Source organism: Hippopotamus amphibius, chromosome 13 (assembly GCF_030028045.1).
Source record: "Hippopotamus amphibius kiboko isolate mHipAmp2 chromosome 13, mHipAmp2.hap2, whole genome shotgun sequence".
Taxonomy (NCBI): Eukaryota; Metazoa; Chordata; class Mammalia; order Artiodactyla; family Hippopotamidae; genus Hippopotamus; species Hippopotamus amphibius.
Genome location: NC_080198.1, coordinates 99,471,106 through 99,494,150, shown reverse-complemented (window position 1 = coordinate 99,494,150; position 23,045 = coordinate 99,471,106). Strand labels below are relative to the sequence as shown.

At 50.5% G+C, this 23,045-nt stretch overlaps 1 protein-coding gene across 4 annotated transcripts in view; it reads right to left on the bottom strand.

Annotated features, from left to right (window-relative positions):
• TBC1D14 (TBC1 domain family member 14) overlaps positions 1 to 23,045 on the bottom strand; it is a 96,340-nt gene that overhangs the window by 5,459 nt on the left and 67,836 nt on the right. For 3 of the 4 annotated variants that reach the window (XM_057706489.1, XM_057706490.1, XM_057706491.1), the window contains 6 exons: positions 20,911 to 21,017; positions 16,181 to 16,261; positions 14,615 to 14,709; positions 12,381 to 12,452; positions 11,565 to 11,693; positions 9,070 to 9,179 (listed from right to left, as the gene is read on the bottom strand). In XM_057706489.1, the coding sequence (XP_057562472.1) occupies positions 9,070 to 9,179; positions 11,565 to 11,693; positions 12,381 to 12,452; positions 14,615 to 14,709; positions 16,181 to 16,261; positions 20,911 to 21,017 (594 nt within the window). Of the gene's footprint in view, positions 1 to 9,069; positions 9,180 to 11,564; positions 11,694 to 12,380; positions 12,535 to 14,614; positions 14,710 to 16,180; positions 16,262 to 20,910; positions 21,018 to 23,045 lie in introns of those variants that run through there. The other variant, XR_009048843.1, reaches the window with a different exon arrangement.

The following is a 23,045-nucleotide window of genomic DNA, read 5'->3' as shown; positions in this document are numbered from 1 at the left end:
GGTCAGGGGTAATGTCACCACACCTTTAACAGCAGGACTCTTGCTTTCCTGTAACAGATTCTACCAGAAATATGACACCATGCTGGCAAATCTGCTCACAGGGTTCACGGGCACGGGCTTCCTGTCTGCCATGAGCTCCGGGTGCAATTTACTCCCCTCTCTCCCCAGACAGGACGTTCTGCCCCAGAAACAGCCTTTCCTCCGGGAAGCGAAGGAACATTCACACGGCACGCTAATTAAGACCCGACAACGTTCAGGGCTATCCCCTGTCGTTGCTTCAAAACTCTAAGAGATTCAAGAAAGGCATGATCATTTAAACTTCAACTCAGATGATGGAAGAGGGAGGCAGATGTCAGAGAAAGTCACCCAGGTCCTGCCACCAACAGTAGCAGAGCCAGAGCCTGAACCTGTGCCCTGATGTCCAGAGTGGGCCCGTGCCCTCAGGCAACACTCTTAGGGGGACGACGTACCTTTAAAAGCCACAACAAATCTTCAGCCTGAGCCTCTTACTATCTCAAAAAACAGAAAACCATCTCATTACTCGGTCCAGAAAACACAGTTCAAGAGAGAACGGAGACATCTTTGCTTTGAGTCTCAGTCTGAACATTCTCAGTTCTACCTAGAAGACATTTTACTTTTTTTTGGCACACGGGCTTAGTTGCTCTGCGGCATGTGGGATCTTCCTGGAGCTGGGATCGAACCCGTGACCTCTGCATTGTCAGGCGGATTCTTAACCACTGCGCCACCTAGGAAGCCCAAGACATTTTATTTCTAAAAAATGAAAAAGAACTGACCTAATCCCCAATACTACTTACCTGCCAATTTATGGGTGGAAATCAAACCTTTACATTTTAAAAGCAGAGTCTTAAGCAAAAAAAGATGGGAAAATTGAGCAGCTGTAGGCAAAGAGGGAGAAAAAGAAAAAATTCTTGAACATAACATTCTTGAGTTCAGATTTGTGTGAGGGTCTTCATAAACTACTTCACACATATTTTGAACTTTGTAAAATTAAGCCACCATCCGAATGATGAAAAATGCCACACCCATCTGGCACATAGTAAGTTCTATACAAGTGTTATTTACTACTATGTTTTAAAAGAAAAGTATACTGAAAAAGATAGACATTAAACACATTAGAAGTACTGTCTACAGGGAATGGAATGGGGATGGGATAAAAAGGAATAACTACAGACAAACAAGAGGGGCCTTGCATGAAACAGTGACACTAGTTTACTATGAACTTTGAAGTATGATTAATTTAATCCTCCTCAATTTACGTTTTTTAAAAAATTCACAAGAATTTATCAGTCAAGCTGTTATCAACCATGTGCTTTACTGGGTTAGCAAATACGGATTCTTTGCAGGTGGCATTTGTGGTAAGTCAACTGTTCAAAGTTCAAAAAACTCACCCTGAACTTAGGATGAACTTATACTTAAGATATAAAGACTACAGCCAAGTCCTGCCCACCTCCCCCTACAAAAAAGGACACCACCCTCAATGCTTGTGATGCCCACCTGCTCGATCTTGCCAACCATCCTAGGCATTCCCATCACTCCGTCAGGATACTTGTGATATCTGAGTCCTGCTGGTTCTAAGCAAGTCAGTCCGTTCATCATAAATAGTTTTTAAAGCCTGCCCTATGCCAGTCACTGTTCTTTGTGGTGAGGATATACAGCCCTCGGGGGTGGAAAGGATAAATGAAGTGTACACAATGTCAGATGTCAATTTAAATAAAAGCAGGGGTGGGAGACAGGGACTCCCAGTCTGGGTGTGTAAACAGGATGGTCAAGGAGAGTGCATCACTGAAAAGTGACATTTCCACAAAGAGGAAGCCGCAAGGCAGGAGAAGCGATCAGGGAAGTATCCACACAGAGGAAGTGGTGAATTCACGAGCTATGGAATAAACCCAGCACGTCTGCAGAAGAGCAAGGAGGCCACTGGGCTGAAGCCAAGAACAGCCGACGGAAGAACACATAAGATGCCTGCGGGGCCCAGCACACAGGACCTTACAGGCTGTTACAGGCCTGCAAGTTTTATTCTACATGAAATGGAAAACGAGTGGAGGGTCTGATGGGGGAGGGTCCCATCCGCTGTGCTGAGGAGTGCCTGCAGGGAAGCGCAGGCTGCACTGGGTAGCAGGTCAGTGAGGTGCGGGAGCAGCGGAGGTGCTGCAGCAGAGAGAACGTGAACAGACCGCGATGCACGCGTCTCACGGAATGCAACGGAGGAGTCTAAGATACAGTCAAAGGATGGAGCTGTTGTTCAAGGAGTCGGGGATCTCTGGTTGGACAGGAAGGTCAAGAGTTGAGTTTGAGGCATGTTAACTTTGTAAGCCAGACATCCAAGCGGGTAAATGAATTAATCTGGAGTTCAGAGGAGGGCTCTGGGCTGGCGACAGCTTGTGTACAGATGGTACCAGATAAAGGAAGTATCTAGAATCAGAGTGAAGAATGTTAATTGCTGCTGAAAAGCCACATAAGACTGAGAACTGATGCCCAAGCATGTACCTGACGTAGAAAAGGATATAAATTGTGCCATATGCTGTATCATTTACTATTGTTTACATACTTAAAATTAAGGCCTTGAATGTTATTATATCTTAAATAAAATGTGCCTTTTAAAGAAAAACATTTAAAAATTTTGCCCTGGCAAATGTCTGCTCATCTACTGCTCAGCCTAGGTGACCCTCTCTGGGAGGCTGTTTCCTGGCCACTGGGTTAGGCTGGGTTTCTCCTGTTAGACGTTTACACCTCATACATCATATCAGTCATCAAAGGGGGAAGGACCCCCCTGGCTACCTTCTGACTCTGAGCCCTGCAGACTCTGGCCAGCGTTCCAACACCCAGCTCCTAGGCCCTGGGCTCCAGGGCCAGTCTGTGCTCCACACCAAGAGTCCAGGGTCACTGCCTCCCAGCCTCCTGCCCTACACGGCCAGCCTCTGAGCAGGGAAGGTGTTCTCCTCGCATCCTCCCCTCCTAGCAGGGCTGCTCGGATATGCTCCAGTGTCCTCAGGCTCCCTCCCTCTCCTCCCACCTCCCCTTTCACTAGAAAACCATTCATTACCAGCAGCTTTCAAATGCTTGACTCTATTTTAAACCACATTTAGACTCAAAACCAGCTGCGAATAGGACACGGAAGCAGCGCTCTCCTGGTTTACTCTCAGGAGAGGGTTCATCCAGCACCATTCGTGCACATGAGGGGCCCCTCGGCTCCTGTGGGGCTGAATGAGCCGCACCAGCCCACAGCCCAGGACGCCGCGGTCACAGCTCAGGAGCACGAGGGCTGCTGTGGGCACACGGCCCTCCCTGTCCCCAGCCCTGCAAGTCTGCTCCCCATGGTGGAGCCTGGGCCTCACCCGGCTCCAACCAGGATGAGTGTGGAGAGACAGGGACGGACGGCGGGAGCCCCACTGGCCCTCCCAGGACTGCTGGTGCTCTTCCCACGCAGGAAGAGAGAATTCAAGGCTTTTCCTCCCCAGAGAGATGTTTGTTTTTCTCCCCTGGACCACTGCGTATTACTGCACTGTATATCAAAAACGACGGCTTCAGGTACCAATTCAACCAACGCAAAAAAATGTCTTTTTACGTTGCTGAACTGATGGAGTGGCTATAGGCTCACAGAAGACTACAAGCACGAATTGTGTGTAGCTATTCCCCCATAACACATATAAGAGAAACAGTTTTCTTCCTGTCAAGCCTTCACAATTTCCAGAAAACATTCTTATCTGGCAACGCCTAATCTACCTGCTCACCTGCAAACAGGGAGCACAGTCGGGGAAGGGAGATGGGGAGTCCACCACTTCCAAAGCCAGGCGGGGAGGCAAAGCTCCTTCTCAGAAACGCACACCCACCCTGGTCTGCTCCTCACAGGCCCCCGCTGCCAGGAACCCAGAGCCGCCGGGAACATGTGCTTCCCAGGGCTGGGCCCTGCTTTCCACGCTCCCAACAGGATTACCCAGTTCACTCCTTGAGGAAGTGCAATCACCCCCATTTTACGGGTGAGCAAACCACAAATAAAGGGAGATTTAGCTGAGGCAAAAGGGTAAAGCTCACCTAGCAGTCTCACTCCTTGAGAAGCCACAACCAGAGACCTGGACCTTCAAGGCCTGACACCACCAACTTCCAGCTGTGCCCACATCTTTCCATCTTGACCCGTTCCTAAGAATGAGCCTCTGTCCCCAGAGCTGGCTTAGGAAGTGGCTCTGAACCCCAACCCACCACCACTATGATGCTCCCAGTATCCTAAAAACTCGGACAAGCAGTGTAGACATTGCTAGATAGCTACTTAGACTCCTCAGATTTTGTAAGGATGAAATCAAACATTAAACACCCAATACAGAATTGCATTTGTTAAAAAAATCGAAGGTAGTTACATAAGTCTCAGTTCAAACAATTAACAAGCCCACCCCCACCGCCACCCTAATCCTGGAAGCAATCAGACAGATCCACCTCCAAGCCCCCAGCGCACCCTCTAATTGAGCCCAAATGCATTCTCACCTTAGGAGCCGGGGCCAAGCAGGGGCAGCAAACGGGAGGTAGATAAGTGACCCCTGCCTGAGCACCTAGGCTCCATCTTCAGGCAGGCTGGGGTGCGCTGGTGACCACAGGCTGTGCGGGCCCTTCCTGCAAGCAGGGTTCCCACCTGCAGGCTCGGAACCCTCCTCCCGCCCTGCACACACTGAGGAGGCCCTCAGGCCAGATGCTACTCCGGGTGCCCGCAGCTGAGCACGACCACTGGCTCCGGAGGAGCTCTCAGGCAGCCCCGAATCCCGAAAGTTAGAAGCTGCGAGCAAAATGCATGCAAGAGGCGATGGAAGCTAACATCTTCCGACGGTCATTTCACCCTGAACCTGCCCTTAAGGTAGAGACTCGGTGTAATGACAGGCCCTCCAAGTATCGCCAAACGTCACTCAAGAAACATTCGTCAGGACAGAGAATGTTCTGCTTGACTCTTTCGTTAGTTCAGGATTCCTTATTACAAAGCCCACTCACGCATCTGAATAATCCTGCCATTTGACAGCAGTGCAAAATAGTCTAAGTTAAATGACCTCGTGTCAGTCCTCCCACAAAACACGGACACCCGACTGCCTGAACACTCAAGACTCCGCACAGCTGGAGAGACCCTGCTGCGACCCTCCCGTCTCCGTGGGAGCAGAGAAGAGTGACGAGCACCCTCAGTAAGACCCCTTGCCAGGAAGGTGGCATCGGTGAGTAAACCTAAGTCTCAGCAACACTGGGCAGACCGCAGGCCCCAGTCCACGTGGGGGCGGGCTCCCAAGGGGGCCTCGGGCTGGACTCCGTGGGCTTTAAACCCAGGAAGGGCCCCAGGCACAGATGCGTTCCCGCACCGAGGACTCCGAGCCAAGCACGGGGCCAGGCACTAGGGCCACAGAGGGGACTGACAAAGTTCAGTCTGTTCCCGGGGCAGCAAGAAACCCACCATGCTCTCAGGGGGCCGGCGCCGTGGTGGAGGGGAGAGAAACGAGGAACCTGGCAGAGCAGCTCTCTAACGAGGCAAGACGATGCCTCATGCAGCCACAGGGTTATAACCCAGGGGCTGGAGAACTGTCCTGGGCACCAGGAAGCACAATCCCTAGGTGGCCTCTGGTGGGCGGAGGGCAGGGCAGGAAAGACCTTGTCATCTTACCTGAGCACCCACACAGCTCACCCAGGACACTCAGCGGTCAAATCACAGGGGCCCCACGCCCCTCCGACACGGACGAGGAGAGGCAGCGACCAGCACCCTTCACAGACCACGTGCACAGGGCAGTTCCACCAGGCGTGTGCAACTCAGGCAGGCCCTGCCATCAGGAGCGTAGACGTGGCTTGGGGAAGGTGATGAGATACGGCAGAAGACGCAAAAGCTCTGGAGTGAGACGACCTGGACCACTCACTACGGGTGTGATGTGAAGTGAGGGCCCCGGCGGCTTCCTTCGTGCTCAGACAAACCCACTTCAGACGCAACACCTGTTCTTTCCCTGGGCTTCTTCCCACTGCCCACCCTGGTTCTGGCCTCAGCTTTCACCGTGAGCCTAAAGCACTGCCAACCACCTATAAACAAGGATTTATAAAAAAGCCATCATGAATGCATGGCTTTCCTGTGCTTAATTCAACTGAAATACTTACTAAGCACTTAGTAAGTGCCCAGCCCTGGGCCAGGACACGGGCAATCTTCTTCTTGGTCCTAATTCTAGAAAGCAGTCAAGCATTCCACCAAGAACAAGCCAACATCCGCAGAGGCCTCGTCAAAGCACAGCAGGCAGCACTCAGCAGGCCTTAGGGTACCGTCACATCACGTCACAAAGGTCTCAGGAGAGGAGTCCCTGGAGCTGCCTTCCACTAGGCACCCTGTGCTCTGCTCCGCGTTCCCTGCCCACGGGTCTGACACACGCTGTACTCTCGCGTCAGCGTGCGGACGCGTCTTTGGAGCCTGAGCTCTGGGACCCACCTCGTGGGCTGTGCTGCCTCGTACCTAAATCCCTCAGAGGGGACCCTGGGGAAGCGCAGGCTCTGGAGCAGGCAACTTGAGCGTGACCACCAGCGCCGGGTTCAGCCAGCCATATGACCGTGGGCAGGTCACTCTGCCTCTCCAAGACTCCGTTTCCTCACGTGTAAGACAGAGGTGTTACAATTCACTCCGAGGGCTTGTTCTAAGGTTAAGTGAGATGATGTGAGAGGCGCTGCGGTTAATCAGTGGGAGCCCCCTTGGCCTCCGCCCCCAGCGGGTGACAGCCATCTCCCGCCTAGGACAGACACAGACACGCGCCCTCCAGGCCGGCGCTCCTCACACCGCCCGCGTGACCGTCGCTGATCACCGCACTGTGACACCATCAGAGGGCATCAGCACCAGCTCTTTATCTGAACAAACAAAGCAGGAAATTTCAGAGTGCTCTGCGTATAGCAAACGCTACGTACTGTTTCATAAAACTTGTTTCTGTCGTACACACACGTTATACTGCCGCACACACGGCCACACACCGGGCCACAACATAAAATTTATCTCCTTTTGCAAGTTGGGGTGAAAAAAGTGTGAAAGACACTATTCCAGGACAGTGTTTTCCAAACTTCCCTTTAGCCTGGAATCCTAAGAATCTAACCTGGGGCCTAAAATAGATAAGGCAGAAGCTGAAGACTCTGGTCCTACGTGATCCTCTCCCAACACCCTCCAGCAGGGGTCAAGGGCCCCTGGCCGGGAATCTGCAAGGTCAGGGGTCACAGTCAAATTACGGCACAGGTGCACCAACAGGGGTGCAGAGGTACAGCCTATGCAAGAGCTGAGTGTTCACACTGTGGAGAAACCACCTGTTGGTGGCCTCTAAAGCAGGCCCCAAACAGTCCCAGCCAGCACAGCCAGACAGGCCAGCCCAGCACCCCCACTGGCGCCCGCTTCATGGCCTGACGTCTGTACTCTGCCACAGTGACACCAGCACTTGTGGCCTCAGCTGCGAGCTCTGACCTCCAAACCCTTGTTCCCAGCAAGAATTCAGCAGAGTCGGAAGAGTCTCAGGGTTTAGGACAGAAGTAACGAACGCCAACGGTCCCGAAGGCTCGCTCCCACGGGTACAGACAAATCGGCTTTATTTAAGGGACTGAACCTCGTTTCAGGTGACATTTGGACTTTACCTTCTAGAAGCCTTTTGTCTCCTGAAAAAGTGAGCAAAAAAAAAAAGTCAAACCAGCTGTGTGTTCCCAGCAGTTTTAGATTCACTGCATAGGTTAGTGTCAGAGCCCAAACAGGCCTTTCAGTCAAGGGACACCTTTCTTTCTGCAGAGCCCCTTCTGCACAGCGGAGGTGGGGATGCTGGGTGATCACCTTACAAGGCCCTGAAAGGTTAATCATCTGGGTGGACAGATGAGGAACAGGCTCAGAGAGGTTCCACAGCCCTCACTCAGGCCACAGGTAAGCAACGAGAGCGCCTGGGGCTCGGGCGGGACTGCAGGATTCCGGGGACCTGAGACACTGCTCCCTGTGTTCCCTGGTTACCGTCAGCCTTCTCACGGAGCCCTCTCTGGGTGACATCCCAGCCCTTCCTCAGGCTTGCCTGGGCTGCTGCTCCACCCCAGAACTCCCTGGAACCTTGTATCTGTAAGGCTACTTCGATGTCCAGTAGGTTCCCTAAAACCACTGTGTCCTGCCAAGTCCAGCCCCCGTGTGTTCTGACCTCAGCTGGTGGCACAGCACCCCAACCCGCCCCCGCCCCCCCTGCACGGCACAGCATCTTCCCTGGGACCACAGCCTGCCTCTCTCCCTCCCTGCTCTCCGCCCACTTCCGTAGCCTCAGCTCCAGCCCTGGTCTTTTCCCCTTCATTCGTCTCTGCCTCCAGGCTTCCATGACTCCCAAGTCCCCTAAACCTCACTTCTGGACAGAACGCGCCTCCATCTTCACCCCAAGCAAAAGACTTCAGCCACCCCCTCTGGCCCCCGGAATCCCGTCTGAGCTCCTCAGCTGGGCCCCTCCCATGCGCTGGCCTGCCGCTCTCCGCCCTCTACTTTAGGCCCCACATCACACCAACCACCGCGGCCCTGCTGACTCGGGAACACCGCACCCTCGTGTCATGCCCTGGCTCAAACTCCTGTGTTACCCTTGTGCATTCTGACCCCTCGGCCTGCCTCCAGGCTTCGGTCTTTCTCATGCTCCAGAGACAGCACGCCTCACGTGCTGCGCAGCCTCGCTGCCTACAGACAGCCTCCCCTTCTAGACAGGTGCTCTGGACAGGCAAGCGCTGTGTCCGTCTCTGATCCTAGCGGACAGCCCGCACAGACCTGGTGCTTAGTGACGTCTCGTGGAAGGAATGGATAAACGTCACCTAGAAACAGAGAGTCCATGACACTCTGCTCCCCTCAAGAGAGTTCAGGAGGACCAGTTAGAGTCACAGGCGGTACTCAAGAGAGTAACAGACCGAGCAGGTGACCAGCAGTCCGGGGCTGAGGACACAGGCCGCCTCACACTCGGGGCAGCTGGGGGACTCTAGCAGAACGCAGGGGTCCTGAGCCCTGAAAGGCGCGGGCAGCAAGGAATGAAAAACGGGGGCACGGAGATGAGAAAACACATGAAAATGCAGTCTTACCAGTCAATCAGGTAGATGTCTGGAGTTAAGTTGTTTTTCTTGAAATGAGCAAATAATTTCGGCAAATTTTCTTCAAAGAATACTTCAAATGCAGCAAAATAAGTCAACATCTAGGGAGACAATGTGAAATACACTAATAAACGCATTATCAGCACACGTTTCCAACCTGCAAAAAAAGTCAGCATACTGACACCTGCAGAATCTAAGCATCCTCTTCGTGTGCACGTTCTCACACATCTTCATCAGCAACCTGAAACCAGGCACTAGCTAAGAGAACCGAAACCCAGAGTAGGTACGCACCTCGCCTAACGAGGTCACATCACCAGCATGTGGCAAGGCGGGGCCGTGAACCCGTGCCAGTCCCACAGAAAAGGCTGGCTCCTGGCAGCTCAGTCTTCTCTAAGAACCAGGAACGAGTTACCTGTCTAACGTGATCCCAAAAACACACCTACCTGCCTGCCGACCCCTGGCACTTCCAGAGGGGATGACACTGCTAACACTGAGGCAAGGGCAACGGCGCCCCGGCTCGAGAGTGCGGCCCTCCTGGTGCCGTTGGGGAGAAAACGCTGAGGGGAAAGGGAGCGGCCACAGCCTGCGTGTTCCCAGCACGTGTGTTTCACCTTCTCACAGGGTTTGCAGGAAAACGCACAGAGCAGGGGTGCGATGCTGAAACGGAAAGCACGGCTACGACTGGGTTGGGAGTGGTATGCACCTGAGAGGCCGGATGCACGTGGGGAGAGGGCACCCCCCAGGTGTTGTCTGCACGTGTTAATGAAGGGATGCACCCTAAACCAGGGGGGCCCAACCGCGGGGACTTCGCCTCCCCGGGCACAGGCTGCTGTGCCTCAGGACGTTCCTGGTTGTTCCAACGAGGGGGGAGGTGCTGCTGGCGTCTGGTGGGTGGAGACCAGGGATGCTCCAACCCGCCTCCGATGCACAGGAGAGCCGCAAACACCACAGCCGCCCAGCCCCAAACGCCCACGGCGCAGCCACAGAGAAACCCTGCTGTAAACGCAGGTCCCACTCCGCACCACAATTCTGTAATTTGTCCTCAAGAATACAAGTAAAAAGTTTTAAGTACAGCTTTTATCATCTGTTTCCAAAGAGGACGCTGGGGTCTTATCTTCAAAATTAGGAGACGTTTAGATGTAGATCATTTTATGACATATAAAGAGTTTCTTCCTGACTGTGAAAGCAATATCTGTAAAAACGCTCACCGTAAAAAACTGACGAGGCACAGAAACGAACTAAAGTCATCCACCAACACGGCTGATGGTGTCGTCTATAAAATCAGCATTTTTATCTTAAATGTCTCTCCAATACGATTCTTTGCAAACATCAGTACTGCACTAGATATATTTCCGGATTTTAATGAACCATTCTGCATTCCCCTAAATCCCGATTTTTAAATGTTCACATTTTTACAATGAAAAGTAATTTTAAACTGTATTGAATAATTATAAACAACTGTGTGACAACCACCTTTGTGTAGGGTGCCCTGCCCACACTTGCAACGTTCTTAGAACCGACTCTTACGAGCAGAATCACCAACCAATGCCACTGACTGCTACTGACACCTAACACCAAACTGTCTGCTAGAAAGACCGCCGACTTACGCTTCCCGTCACAGCCAGCGTCCAGCAGCAGCCTGAAAACATTTTTTTAACAACAAATGTATGAACGGCCCGGGCAAGAAGTACTCAGGAGTCCTTAAGGTATTACGGAGAGAAATTCCCTAGCTGATCTAAACTATAAAATTGTTTTGGTCCTAAAGTACTGGTGATAAATTATCAGTGAACCATCAACAAATGATCAGCAAATCAAGACACTGCTCATTGAAAAGCTGATGATTTGCTGAACTGGTGACTCCTCTCCTGGGCTGCAGAAAGCAGAAGGGGTCCCAAGGCCGGCTGCTCACTGACCATCGAGGTGCCTCGAAGGAGCCACGTCACCCCCGAGCCGCGCTCCCTCATCCGCGCCAGGGGCGGTGGGGCCTCCGCAGGCCAGGACTGCCAGCCCCTCCCTGAACACACTGCTGCCGACGGAGGCGCTGGCCTCACACGTGTCCCCCCTCCTGGGTACCAGCCCGCTGCGTGAAGCGCAGCCCTGCGGAGCAGGCAGCAGCACCGGAGTCCCGCTGTGCGACGGTCTACATGACAGACCCAAACGAGGGGGCTGCTCCTGAGCTTCTGCTTTCACGCCAAGCATGTATGAGTGTGCAGGAGTCACCCCTCCTCCCTCGTGTGAAGAATATATTGTCAGAAATACTCTCTGAAAGAGTGTATTGAGAAATTCATACATATGGCTATTAACCACAAGTGTTTAAAGTTTCATACAGTGCCCCACATAATCCTCCAGGTTATACAGGGCTACTTACTCTAAGTATCTCAGTGGAGGGAAAAGGTACTCTTCTCCCCGCTCAAGAGAGTGATTTGGCAACTCTTGCTGTGTGAGGACACAGCATCCAGGGCACAGCACACACAGGGGATACTTACAAGGCCATGGTCCACTCGGAAAAACGCCATTTGACAGGGTTTATTCAAAAGATTAGAAAAAGCAATGAAGGCATCTGCAGTGTCTAGGTTCAAGATCAACACAGCCGCTATGAAGGACATGCCCTGAACCTGAGAGGAGAGAAGGGGGCGTTAAAGGAACGGCACCCACCGCGGTCAGAGCAGCTCCTCCATCTTACTGAAAGAGGGACCCAAACGCCCTCGTGCCAGAAGGGCCCGCACTGCACCCACCCCTGCCACCCACCAGAGGCTGGACCGACAGCCTCATGGATCCCCACCCGTCCTGACTCAGAACCACCGCCCTGCCACGCCCGCCACCCGTGTGCACTCCGTCAGCCCCACCCCCCAACACACGGGAAACCATAACCCGCTCCTCCCTCTGCATTTGACACGCTGCCCTCCAGAATGTACAGCTTCCCGGTGCCGCAGAAGGGCACATCCAGGCGCACACGTCACTCTAAAGCCATGCACGCACACGTCTGCTAAGCTGCAGAAACGTCAGCAGCATAGTTTTAAAAAACGGTTACTACTAAAAGCTTTTTTGATTTAATGCTGAGAAAAAAAGCATATGCCAAAAATGAAAATCAAACCCAATTAAAATGGTTCATGCCACAGAGCAGCCATGTTGGCTCAATTTCTCTAGGAGGAAACTGAGGCGAGTCATTTACCGTGAGACTTTTCATGCCCAACAAAAAATGGGGGCATTCAACCCGACATCCGCAGCTACGATGTGCTGGGCAATACTGGGGCTTTCTTTCTAGAGGAAAACATCATAAAATATTGGAAAAGTTCACTTACGTAACCCACATCCGGTCGGTAACAAGTGTACGCGCCCAAAATGCTGTGCAACACGTCGTGGTACGGGCCACCCTACAAGGACCAACACACCAGAGACACAGGTCAGCCGCGCTGGTGCTCGGAGGGTGCATGCCACCGCCGCCAGGTGCGCCTGCTGTTTACAGGGAGAACTAGTTGCCACGCGTTACGTAGCAGCTCAGCACGTAATCATGTGACTGGACACGTTAACTACCAACCCACAGCTGACCAGGTCATCGGTAGCTCAGCCTACAAAGCTGCTCTGAAATAAGCTGGTGGGCCAGGTGTGAGCACTGTGCTAGAACAAGACCTGTGACCTGGCTCCTGCTGTGTAACTGTATTTCCGCTTCAAGTTCAACAGGTGACAGGTACCCAGATCCCTCAGAGCAGGTGCATGCCCCTCGTCACTCTGCCTCCGCGTGCGCCCTCATCCTGAGGACCTTTTCTGCCTCCTTTGTCCTGCCTGCCACTGTCTGTGTTTCTTTTTGTGTTTTTCAGCATGGCAGGTGCAGGAAATACACTCTAATTCTCGAGTCCTAATAGCTACCTTTTTATTCCAAGCATTCTCCAGCTCCGCCACCCCTCCAAGATTTCCATCTGTTCCTGTAACTTCGTCCAAAAATGTAAGTGCTGGAATTTCTCTCTCCTAAGCGAGCACAGAGGTGCCTCACGCTGATGCTAACATGAATGAAGACACCGAGACGACGGGCTTGACCCACGGCACACGCTCCCTGCGCACATCTCCCTGCAGCTACAGAAGAATGCCGTGGTCCAGCCATCGCATTCTGATACACAGAGAAGAGGCACTTCCGAATCACAGACAAACGCAAACAGCAATGGGAGGATAAAAAAGACGACATCCAGGGCTAAGCGGGTAAGAGAAGAGGGGACGAGGAGGGACCTGCGGTGGCACCAAATGCCCACCTGGGGATTAGCGTCAACTGTCACCAAGTGAAATCTGCTCTAAGGCCAAATGAGAAAAAAGCAAAAGCGCTATACTGAACTTGGCTTAAAGCTACATAGTCTTCACCTAAAAGATTTTCCACCATCCTTCTGATTATGTCCCTCTTACTTTGGTGCTAAATGTCCTTTGATGAAAACATAGGGCTAGTAGATGGCAGTTCCTTATTTTAAATGCCCTTAACTTGTTTTGGACACTTCCGAGTTTCCCCACACTCCTCCTTTTTTTTTTTTTTTAAAATACTGCCCGTTTATGAAATCTAGAACTTTGGGAACCACAGACTGAGGGATACACACCCGAAGGAACTCAGAGCAAAGAGAAAAGCCACTTGTCCCCAACCTCACCCAAAAGAGATCCATAAAGCTCTCCTCCGCCTCTTCTGAACACATCTTTCTGCACCGAGATCATCACCAGGTGACCCTCAAAGTCAATGATGCCAAATTCCTTAGAGATGTTCCACGGAAAACATTCTGGGTGCTGGGTCCGGAACAGGCTGGACCTCAGTGCCCACAGGTTGCAAATACCCTCTCAGGTCCTGTCCCAGTTCTCTGATGGCCCTTCTCGGCTATACTCCAAGTGTGTTTCTACCTCAAACAGAGCAGCCAACAGACTGTAAGTAGGGACCACGGAACTGAGCTGTATCCTCTCTGTTCATTCCTTTAGTGAGGTTCCCTCTCCCAAAAGGAAGTGGGGATTCCCTGCACCATCAGCTCTGTGAGGCCTCCATGCTGGTCCTCCTTCTCCCCGGAATGTCTTTCCCATTCTCTGGTCAGACTGTCATTCAAACTTAGTCCAGCCACAGCCCAAGAGCCGTTTCCTCAGTGACAGCACACCTGACCCCTCGTCCCTGACCTCTCCCAGCTGCTGTAGCACTACCAGGAGAGTACAGGCGCACACCACATTTCTGAAAAGCCCAACTGTCTCTAAACTCGACATCTCCTGGCTCACGCTAGGTGGCCACTAACTGATCTGCTGTAATTTATTCCACTATCCTTTACCGGTTACCGAGCGTGTGCGAGGCATGATGCTGGAAACATGGGTATAACAGAATCAGATTGGGCATTCCTAAGTCATATTAAATATTTGTTGGAAAGGATCAGTTATCCTTATTTTTAAAACTCTAAATGTATTAACGAAAGACCCTCCCCCCAACAAAAATCCCTAGTACTTCTCAAACGTGATTACAAATACATGCAATTTGGCATTACGAATTTTAGACAAAACATACTTAAAGCAACAAATCACTACCACCTACTTGCTGGAAAATGCAGAGATTAGGGAACGTTCTGGAAATGTCCAGTTTAATAAGCTCCAGACTGGCTTCTCTGTCTGCTGCTGAAAAACCAGCATCTGTCAAAAGATCAACAGACATCACACCTCTCAGAGGTGAGTGTGTGAAATAACTGTGAGGCTTAGAACTTTTACAAGAATGGAACAAGGAAAGGAAGTTCTTCAGAAGCACATGGACCTAATTACAACTTGAACCAACAGCATCAACAGTTTGTAGAGTTTCTTACTTTAGGAGTAAAAATCTCAGAGCACCATCTAATGCTAGATCATCATTAGATATTTTCTAGAGTCTGAAATCAAAATCTAATTTGATATTACCTTTTATTAACAATTGTCAGTGGACGTAAGGACAAGTAAGGGAACAGACACAAATGAATTCCAGGCACAGAAAACTCCAAAAGAATCATGATTTGATCCACAACGTCACTGGTATGAATGTAGAATATGTGGGAGTTACTGCAGCACAACACTCCTGTGTACTATTTCTAACAAAAAATTATGAGTAACTTGCTTTATATTTTTTAAATTCTAATACCACACAGACAGTGTAAAAAAAGATCAGCAAAAAAGGTGCTACTTAACCAAGAGAAGTAATCATAACCATTCTTGTGTGTCATGGAAAATTCTAAGAGCACAATCTAGGAAACATGCAGTATTCTTGTCTCTTTGGAAGTAGTTCTGATGCTCCCCTATAAACAACGCTCACACAGTCCTGGGTGCCAGGCTGCTGTCCATCATGTGAACACAGGAAAAGATACTGGTTACAATCAGCTCTTCAGCACGTTAGGACACAAACAACTCTCAGGAACTCGTGTAATCTTTCTTATAATAGTTTTGTTTTGTTTTTTTTTTAATATATAAGGTTTTTTTTTGTTTTGTTTTTTGTTTATTTATTTTATTGGCTGTGTTGGGTCTTTTTTGCTGTGCACAGGCTTTCTTTTTAGTTGCGGTGAGTGGAGGCTACTCTTCACTATGGTGCGCAGGCTCCTTACTGCCGTGGTTTCTCTTGTTCTGGAGCACGGGCTCTAGGCGTGTGGGCTTCAGTAGTTGCAGCACATGGGCTCAATAGTTGTGGCTCACGGGCTCTAAAGCCCAGGCTCAATAGTTGTGGCACACAGGCTTAGTTGCTCCGCGGCATGTGGGATCTTCCTGGAGCAGGGATTGAACCAGTGTCTCCTGCACTGGCAGGCGGATTCTCAACCACTGCGCCACCTAGGAAGCCCTATAATTGTTTTTTTCTTTAACTTGTTTGTTCTAAAAAAAAATCCCTTTTCAGGAATTCCCTGGCAGTCCAGTGGTTAGGACTCAGTGTTTTCACCGCCGTGGCCCAGCTTCAATCCCTGGTCAGGGAACTAAGATCCCACAAGCCACGCTGCATGCCAAAAAATAAAAAATAAAAAATCCCTTTCCCAAGAAGCTTTTATAAATTTGTACCAACCACTACTTCAGTGAAGTAAACTTTCCCACTTATGTAATAAATAGATACACACAACTGCCCGAAGGAGCCCACCAGTGTCAGCATCACATATACCTTCATTCTCCACTTCAGGGCCTCCCGTGCTAAAGGACCGCCACCGCTCCTTGGCTCGGGCAAGACAGATGTCAAAGAGCTCTGGAAGAAAAGCCTTTGGGTAAGTATCACGTGCACATGTATGTCTCCTCAGGAACACCAGAGAAGACACTACTGCCTCATTCAAATATTTAAAGTTCAACTACAGACCACACGCTTATTACGGCTACTTAATCCCAACTTGGCTGTAAGGTACTTCTATCGTCTAAAGACACCACCATATACAAAGAAATACACAAAACGCCACCATGCCTGGTATTTACTCTATTATACAACCCACCTATAAAGCTATTTTGCTTTGATGTGTGTGTGAGTCTACTGCCTCACTAGACTGTGAGCTCCCTGGGGTAAGACCATAAGGATCTCGAGTTCATATCTGTATCCAGAGCAAACAGCTCCGGGACTGACCCAGATCAATATAATCAATGAGTATCTGACTGATGAAGGAAGGAAGAGACAAGCAGGAAACCCAACACAAGCAGAAAACCTGGTTTCAAATAAAGACAAGATGGGCCCGCCACCCCCAGCCCAGTTTTCCTGAACTTACTGCCTGAAAATGGGGGAGGGGTGCAACACAGGCAGAATTTTCAAAAACTAAGGCTTCTTGGTGGCAGAGAAGGAGCAAGACAGGCCTCTCACAAGACAGCTTCCACGTCCCCTCCATATTCACAACTTGTTTTTTCAATAATGCTTCCCTTTGGGTAGCCTGGCAATAGTGACATAGTAACATGCTCACAAATCTCACGTCCTTACACAGACCTCATGGGCGTACCCATGGCCCCCTCCTCTTGAAAGACTGAGCCCGCAGAGAGAGGCCTCCCAGGCCCCGCTGCCCACCCATCCAGCCCCAGGCGCTTCCCGCGCCTCCGGCTGCCCTGGATCACGAACCATCACCAGTCAATCACTAAGACTTTAACTGCAGCCACCCAGAGAATGTCTACCACGTCATTTTTTCCATCAATACTTCTGGAAAATAAGCGGAGAACATCTGCCTTCTGGACAGTATATGCAATTTTTAAAAATACAAGTCAAGTTCTAGTAACACTATTGTGTTCCAACAAGCTAAATTTTGATTAATGACCTTCTAACCTTGTGAAGGATCTGACTTACAATCTACACTAGTCTGCAAGGGCAGTACAATTATGAAATATAACTTCATGTTCATGTCATCACTTGGAAGGATTGCAAGCATCTTAATTCAAATGCCCACGGGACAGATTTGGAGGTGTGCTGAGCTGGAGGTTAGAGGGTCTGGGGAACCCGGGCCCGCTCTCAGTTTCCAAGAGGTGGGCTCAGCTTTGCTCATTTTGGCAGGAGGTGGAGGAAAACAACTGTGTGGGCCCTGACCGCTGGGACTCACTTTCCAAATGAGGTACTTGACAGTTAAATGCACAGATGCTGGCAGCCTCAGGGTAAAATGGGTCAAAGTGTCAGTTTTTAAAACACCACCCTGGTTTTACTGGCGTGCATTTGTGGGGGAGAGGGAGTTAGAACCATGAATACACGCTCTTTCCAGACGAAGCTTCAAAGTACAAGGCTGACTCCTCAAAGACTAAAGTTTACCAGTACCATTAGGCTGACTCTCGGTGAGTTTCCAATTGCACAGCCACAAAAAGAGCAAAACCCTGGGGCTTCCCAAATCACAACACAGGCCTCAGAGTCAGCCAGTGGCTGACCTTCTCAGTAGGGAAGTAAGGTCAACAATACCTGCCCCTCAGAGTGCTGCCAATGTTAACTAAGACGTGAGTAAAGAACCTGACCTGATGCCTGGCCTCCACAGCACACTTCAAGATCCTCTGTGCTGTCACACTGGCTTGAATATGCAGCAAAACTGAGACTAAGAAGGACCCAATAAGGCGCCACTCATTCACTCACTCATCATTCAGCAAATACTGGGTTGGCCAAAAGGTTCCTTCGGTTTTCCCGTAAGCTGGCTCCAGTAGCGCTAAGCTGTCTTGAAATTCATTCGAAACAATTTTGTTAGATTGTATGTGACAGCTGTCATATCAGCGTGCATTTAAAAAAAACTTACCAAAATTGGTGGATTTTTGTGTAGCCATTTTAACAGTGAAGATGGAAGAAAAACAACATTTTCGGCGTATTATGCTTTATTATTTCAAGAAAGGTAAAAATGCAAAAAAAGATCTGTGCAGTGTACGGAGAAGGTGCCGTGACGGATTGGATGTGTCAGAAGTGATTTGCAAAGTTTCGTGCTGGAGATTTCTCGCTGGACGATGCTCCACGGTCAAGTAGACCAGTTGCAGGTGACAGTGATCAAATCGAGACACTAACTGAGGACAATCTGTGTTACGCCACGCGGGAGACAGCCGACACACTCAGAATATCAAGCACTGAAAATCACTTGCACCAGCTCGGTTATGCTAATCGTTCTGATGTTTGGGTTCCACATACGTTAAGCAGAAAACAATCCTGACTGTATTTCTGCATGCAATTCTCTACTTAAACATAACGAAAACGTTCTGTTTTTAAAACAAATTGTGACGGGCGATGAAAACTGGATACTGTAGAATAATGTGGAACAGAAGAGATCGTGGGGCAAGTGAAATGAACCACCACCCACCACACCGAAGGCCGGTCTTCGTCCAAAGAAGGTGATGTTGTGTATATGGTGGGATTGGAAGGGAGTCCTCTATTATGAGCTCCTTCCGGAAAACCAAACAATTAATTCCAGCAAGTACTGCTCCCAATTAGAATAAGTGAAAGCAGCACTCGATGAAAAGTGTCCAGAATTAGTTAACAGAAAAAGCATTATCTTCCATCAGGATAACGCAAGACCACATGTTTCTTTGATGACCACGAAAAACTGTTACAGCTTGGCTGGGAAGTTCTGATTCATCCGCCCTATTCGTCAGACATTGCACCTTCAGATTTCCACTTATTTTGGTCTTTACAAAATTCTCTTAACGGAAAAAATTTAAATTCCCTGGAAGACTGTAAAAGGCACCAGGAACAGTTCTTTGCTCAAAAAAATAAAAAGTTTGGGGAAGACAGAATTATGAAATTGCCTGGAAAATGGCAGAAGGTAGTGGAACAAAAGGGTGAATACATTGTTCAGTAAAGTTCTTGGTGAAAATGAAAACCGCGTCTTTTACTTTTACTTATGAACTGAAGGAACTTTTTTGCCGACCCAAGGGCCTGACTGCACAGAGAGCTGTGCTGGGCTCAGGTGACAGAATGGAAAGCATGACAGGTGAGACGCCAGCATCCTGAGCATCAACTCTAGGTGGGAAACTGACATTACGTAGCAGATTCTACAAGAAAGACACAGCTTAAATAAAACAAGCCAACATCATAATTTAAACACACTTTCAAAGCATGTGACTGACTAATTAGCCATTTAGCCTGATATACTATGATATGGTCTATGGAAGCTTTTAAATAAAATCTATGGAAGATTTTTAAATAAAATCAGTGCAGCCAACAGTGGGAATCAAAAATTAAAGACACACACACACAGTTCTCTGCGTTATATCCAACTGGCATGGAGCTGCAGATACAGTTTACAAATTTTCAAGAACAGGGACTGAGATACATGGTCATCCATTTCCCCAAACATCTAGCTGCAGGGAGGCTACTGAAGAACCATTTCCACGAGGTAAATGTTACGCATCTCCTCACGTACAGATGTTAATTTTTGGGCACTTATGGATTAGCCAAAAAACGGAACTTTGAGGAGATCACAATGAAAAGAAACCAGTCACCGTCCCCCCAATCAGCCATCATTACTCAAGATGGAGCACCCTGCCGGGCAAGGCTACGATCTCGATCCCGTGGTAAGAGCAACAACTTACAGGATAAAAATCACAATAACAATACGAACCCCAGCTCAATCTATTTTAAACTCAAGGGCCTTCAACTGGCTAAGAACTGCCACCGCCAACTCCACAGCTGGGCACTAACACAAAGACAAGGAAGGGTTCCCTGTCCCGGGAAGCGAGGACTGCAGACAGGGAGGAAAAGGGAAAAAGCAAGGATTACCATTTATTAAGCACCTCACTAGAAGTCTGTGAGCTTCCAGGGTCCGTTTCACTCGGCTCACAGCCTACAGAGCACTGGGCAGAGAGGGGAGGGCACCAGTGAACACACTGGTGAAGGAGAAGCACGCCCAAACGGTGTGAGTCCGTGGGGCAGGACAAACAGCCCTAAGAAAGGCGGGTACAGAGCTCACCTCCCACTGGACCCTCAAGGACCCTGTCCTAGCACAGTATGCTGTCCCCTCTGAGGTGCTTACATAAAAGATGCCTGGGGAAAAAAATGTCACAAAAAACCAAATGTACCCCAAACACAGCACCTCTACAGAAAGAAACACCCCCTCCCTTCCACTCTCACGTCCCCATCAAGGCTTACTTTCTACAGGACTCTGAGAGGATACCCAAACGTAGCTCAGCCCACTGATGCTTGGAGACCACGTGTGCTGCCCCGTGACTCAGGGGAGATGCCAGCTATCAGGAAGAAGGCAAGCATCTGCTCTGAATTACCAGACAACTGAAGCAACCCGGAGTGAACCCAGGCTCCCCTCCGGCTCCCTTCCTGGAAGACACACTCACCAGCCTCCCCAAAGGCACAGCTGCCTGGCGACGGCTGCCTTTCCTCCTAACGGGGCAAACAGGACAGGAGCAGCCACAGGACCTGGGGCGGACCCCGGGCCTAGTATCACGCAAGCCACTCACCGTGGGTGATGTTTAACTCGTTGCCGATGGCTAAACTCCAGACTTTGCCTCTCACGCTGGGAGGGATTCCCTGCCACCACAAGTCTCGAACTTTTCTAGAGCACCACCTGCACAAAAACAGAAACATGAGTTTAGGCTTGTTCTCAGTGAAGAAATACCTGTCTACCCAACATGCTTACCCCCAAACCATAGAAGCGGGGGATGCAGTCGTATGTGACAGCCCCCGGCCTCAGGGAGCTTACAGTCCAGTGTTCCATACAGACCAGGAGATCAACGCCTACCTTCCGCTGGGTAACTCCTGTGCCGGGTGCGCCACAGGCACTGCACACACCGAGACGGGCGCCGCAAACCAGAGGGGCCCAGAGCGCTATTCTGGTGCCCAATTCTGAGTGACCAGTAGCAGTTTAAGCGGATAAAGGGTGGGAAGGACTTTCTGAGCAGAAAGCACAGCAACAAGAAATGGCCTGGCCTGCTCCAGGAGCCGCGAACAGCTGGGCGCGTGGCGGGGGGCGGGGCAGAAGGCACAGCCGCAGAGGGGCAGGTGGAGGGCAGACTCCAGGGGGCCTCGGGAAGGGAGCCCGAGAGCACAGCTGCCAGCCTCTGCACTGCTGCACCCAGGTGAAGCGCCCAGGCAAGGAGCTGGAGATTCTAACTCAGAACAGTCTGAACTACAGTTGCTGAGGTCTGCCAGTCACAATGAATGCACACCGCGAACAGACTGGGACAGACGTAAAGGTGCCAAAGACTCCCAACATGGTGCTTCTCGGCACAGCACAGGGGGGAGGGCACCAGCTGACACTGCAGAAACCAGGGCAGCAGCCCTGTGACAACATCACTGGGAAACCCGGGGCCAACCACTTCTCCTCTCTCACTCAGTACCACCCTCCCCAAACCAAGAGGGTGGCACCTTCCCCCGACCCCAAAGGGCTGTGATGAAGTGAGACAAATCACAAAGGCACCCGGCGCCCGGCTGGTGGTCATTACGTGGCAGTTCTATGAACGCACGCACCATCTGGGTCACATCAAGCACCAGTCAGTGCAGGCTGGGCTGGGGTGGGTTCCGCAGCCACACAGGTAGACGGTCCAAGAGTCCTGAGGAGCTTACCTCTTGTTACTGGGTCCCATTTGAGAAAAAGTGTTTCCTGACCATGCCCAGCCGATAAAGGCACTGCCTAGAAAAGCAGGCTCTGGGCACAGCTCGTGCTCCTAGTGCAGAGCCTCAACAGGGCAATCTCCACCCCCATAATGAGAGTGAGTGACACCCAGGTAAGTGCCAGAAGCAAGCCCCCAATACCCTGACACATGGCTCAGGTTGAAAGGAAGGGAAAACAGGAAACTGGCATCCAAGCTCCCCCACACCTCCTGCTGATGGGCGGAGGCCCCAAAGGAGCCACCAGCCTCTGTGCATGGCCCCAGGACTGCTGTCTGCACACCAGCCCCTAACCATTCTGACCGCGCAGGAGGAAAAGATCTACAGCTGTCTCTCAGATGTAAGGAGATAGCAGCTGCCAGACTCTCCTGGGCACTGGCTACTGGGCGTTGTCATCAAAGCAGACCTGGCGACCATCCTCAGAGGGGACAACAGAAACTTGAACAGACAGATCAGCATACCCAGGGGGTCCCCTACAGGCACCTAGAGCCAGGGCGAAGCAGGAAAGGCTTCTCCAAGGAAGACTGAGCTTTAAAGAACAAAGTGTTAACTGGATGAGGAGAAACAGGGCAAGAGCACTCGAGGCAGAAGAAATGGAATGTGCAAAGGCCCTGAGGCTCCCTAAGGAAAGGGCTCTATCCAAGCAAAGGAGAGATGAAAGGCGAGGCTACAGGAAAGGGACTGGCTATCCCATCAGCTAAGCTAAGCAATTCCAATTTTACGCTGAGTCACAGGAAGTTCCTGAAATGTTAAGTATGGAAGTGACAGATTCATGCCTTAGAAGATCCCTCTGGCTGCTGAGCAGAAAACAAACTGGAAGGGGTGGGAGGGGGGCTGTCACAGTGCCAGGTGAGAAACGAGGAGGGCTGGACCAAGGCAGGGGAAAGAGACTCTGTGCAACTTAAACTTCTCAGGTAATTTTCAAGGGCTGTGAGAGGAGCTACAATTAATACAGCTGCTTCCCATGAATTCTGCAAAGAAATGA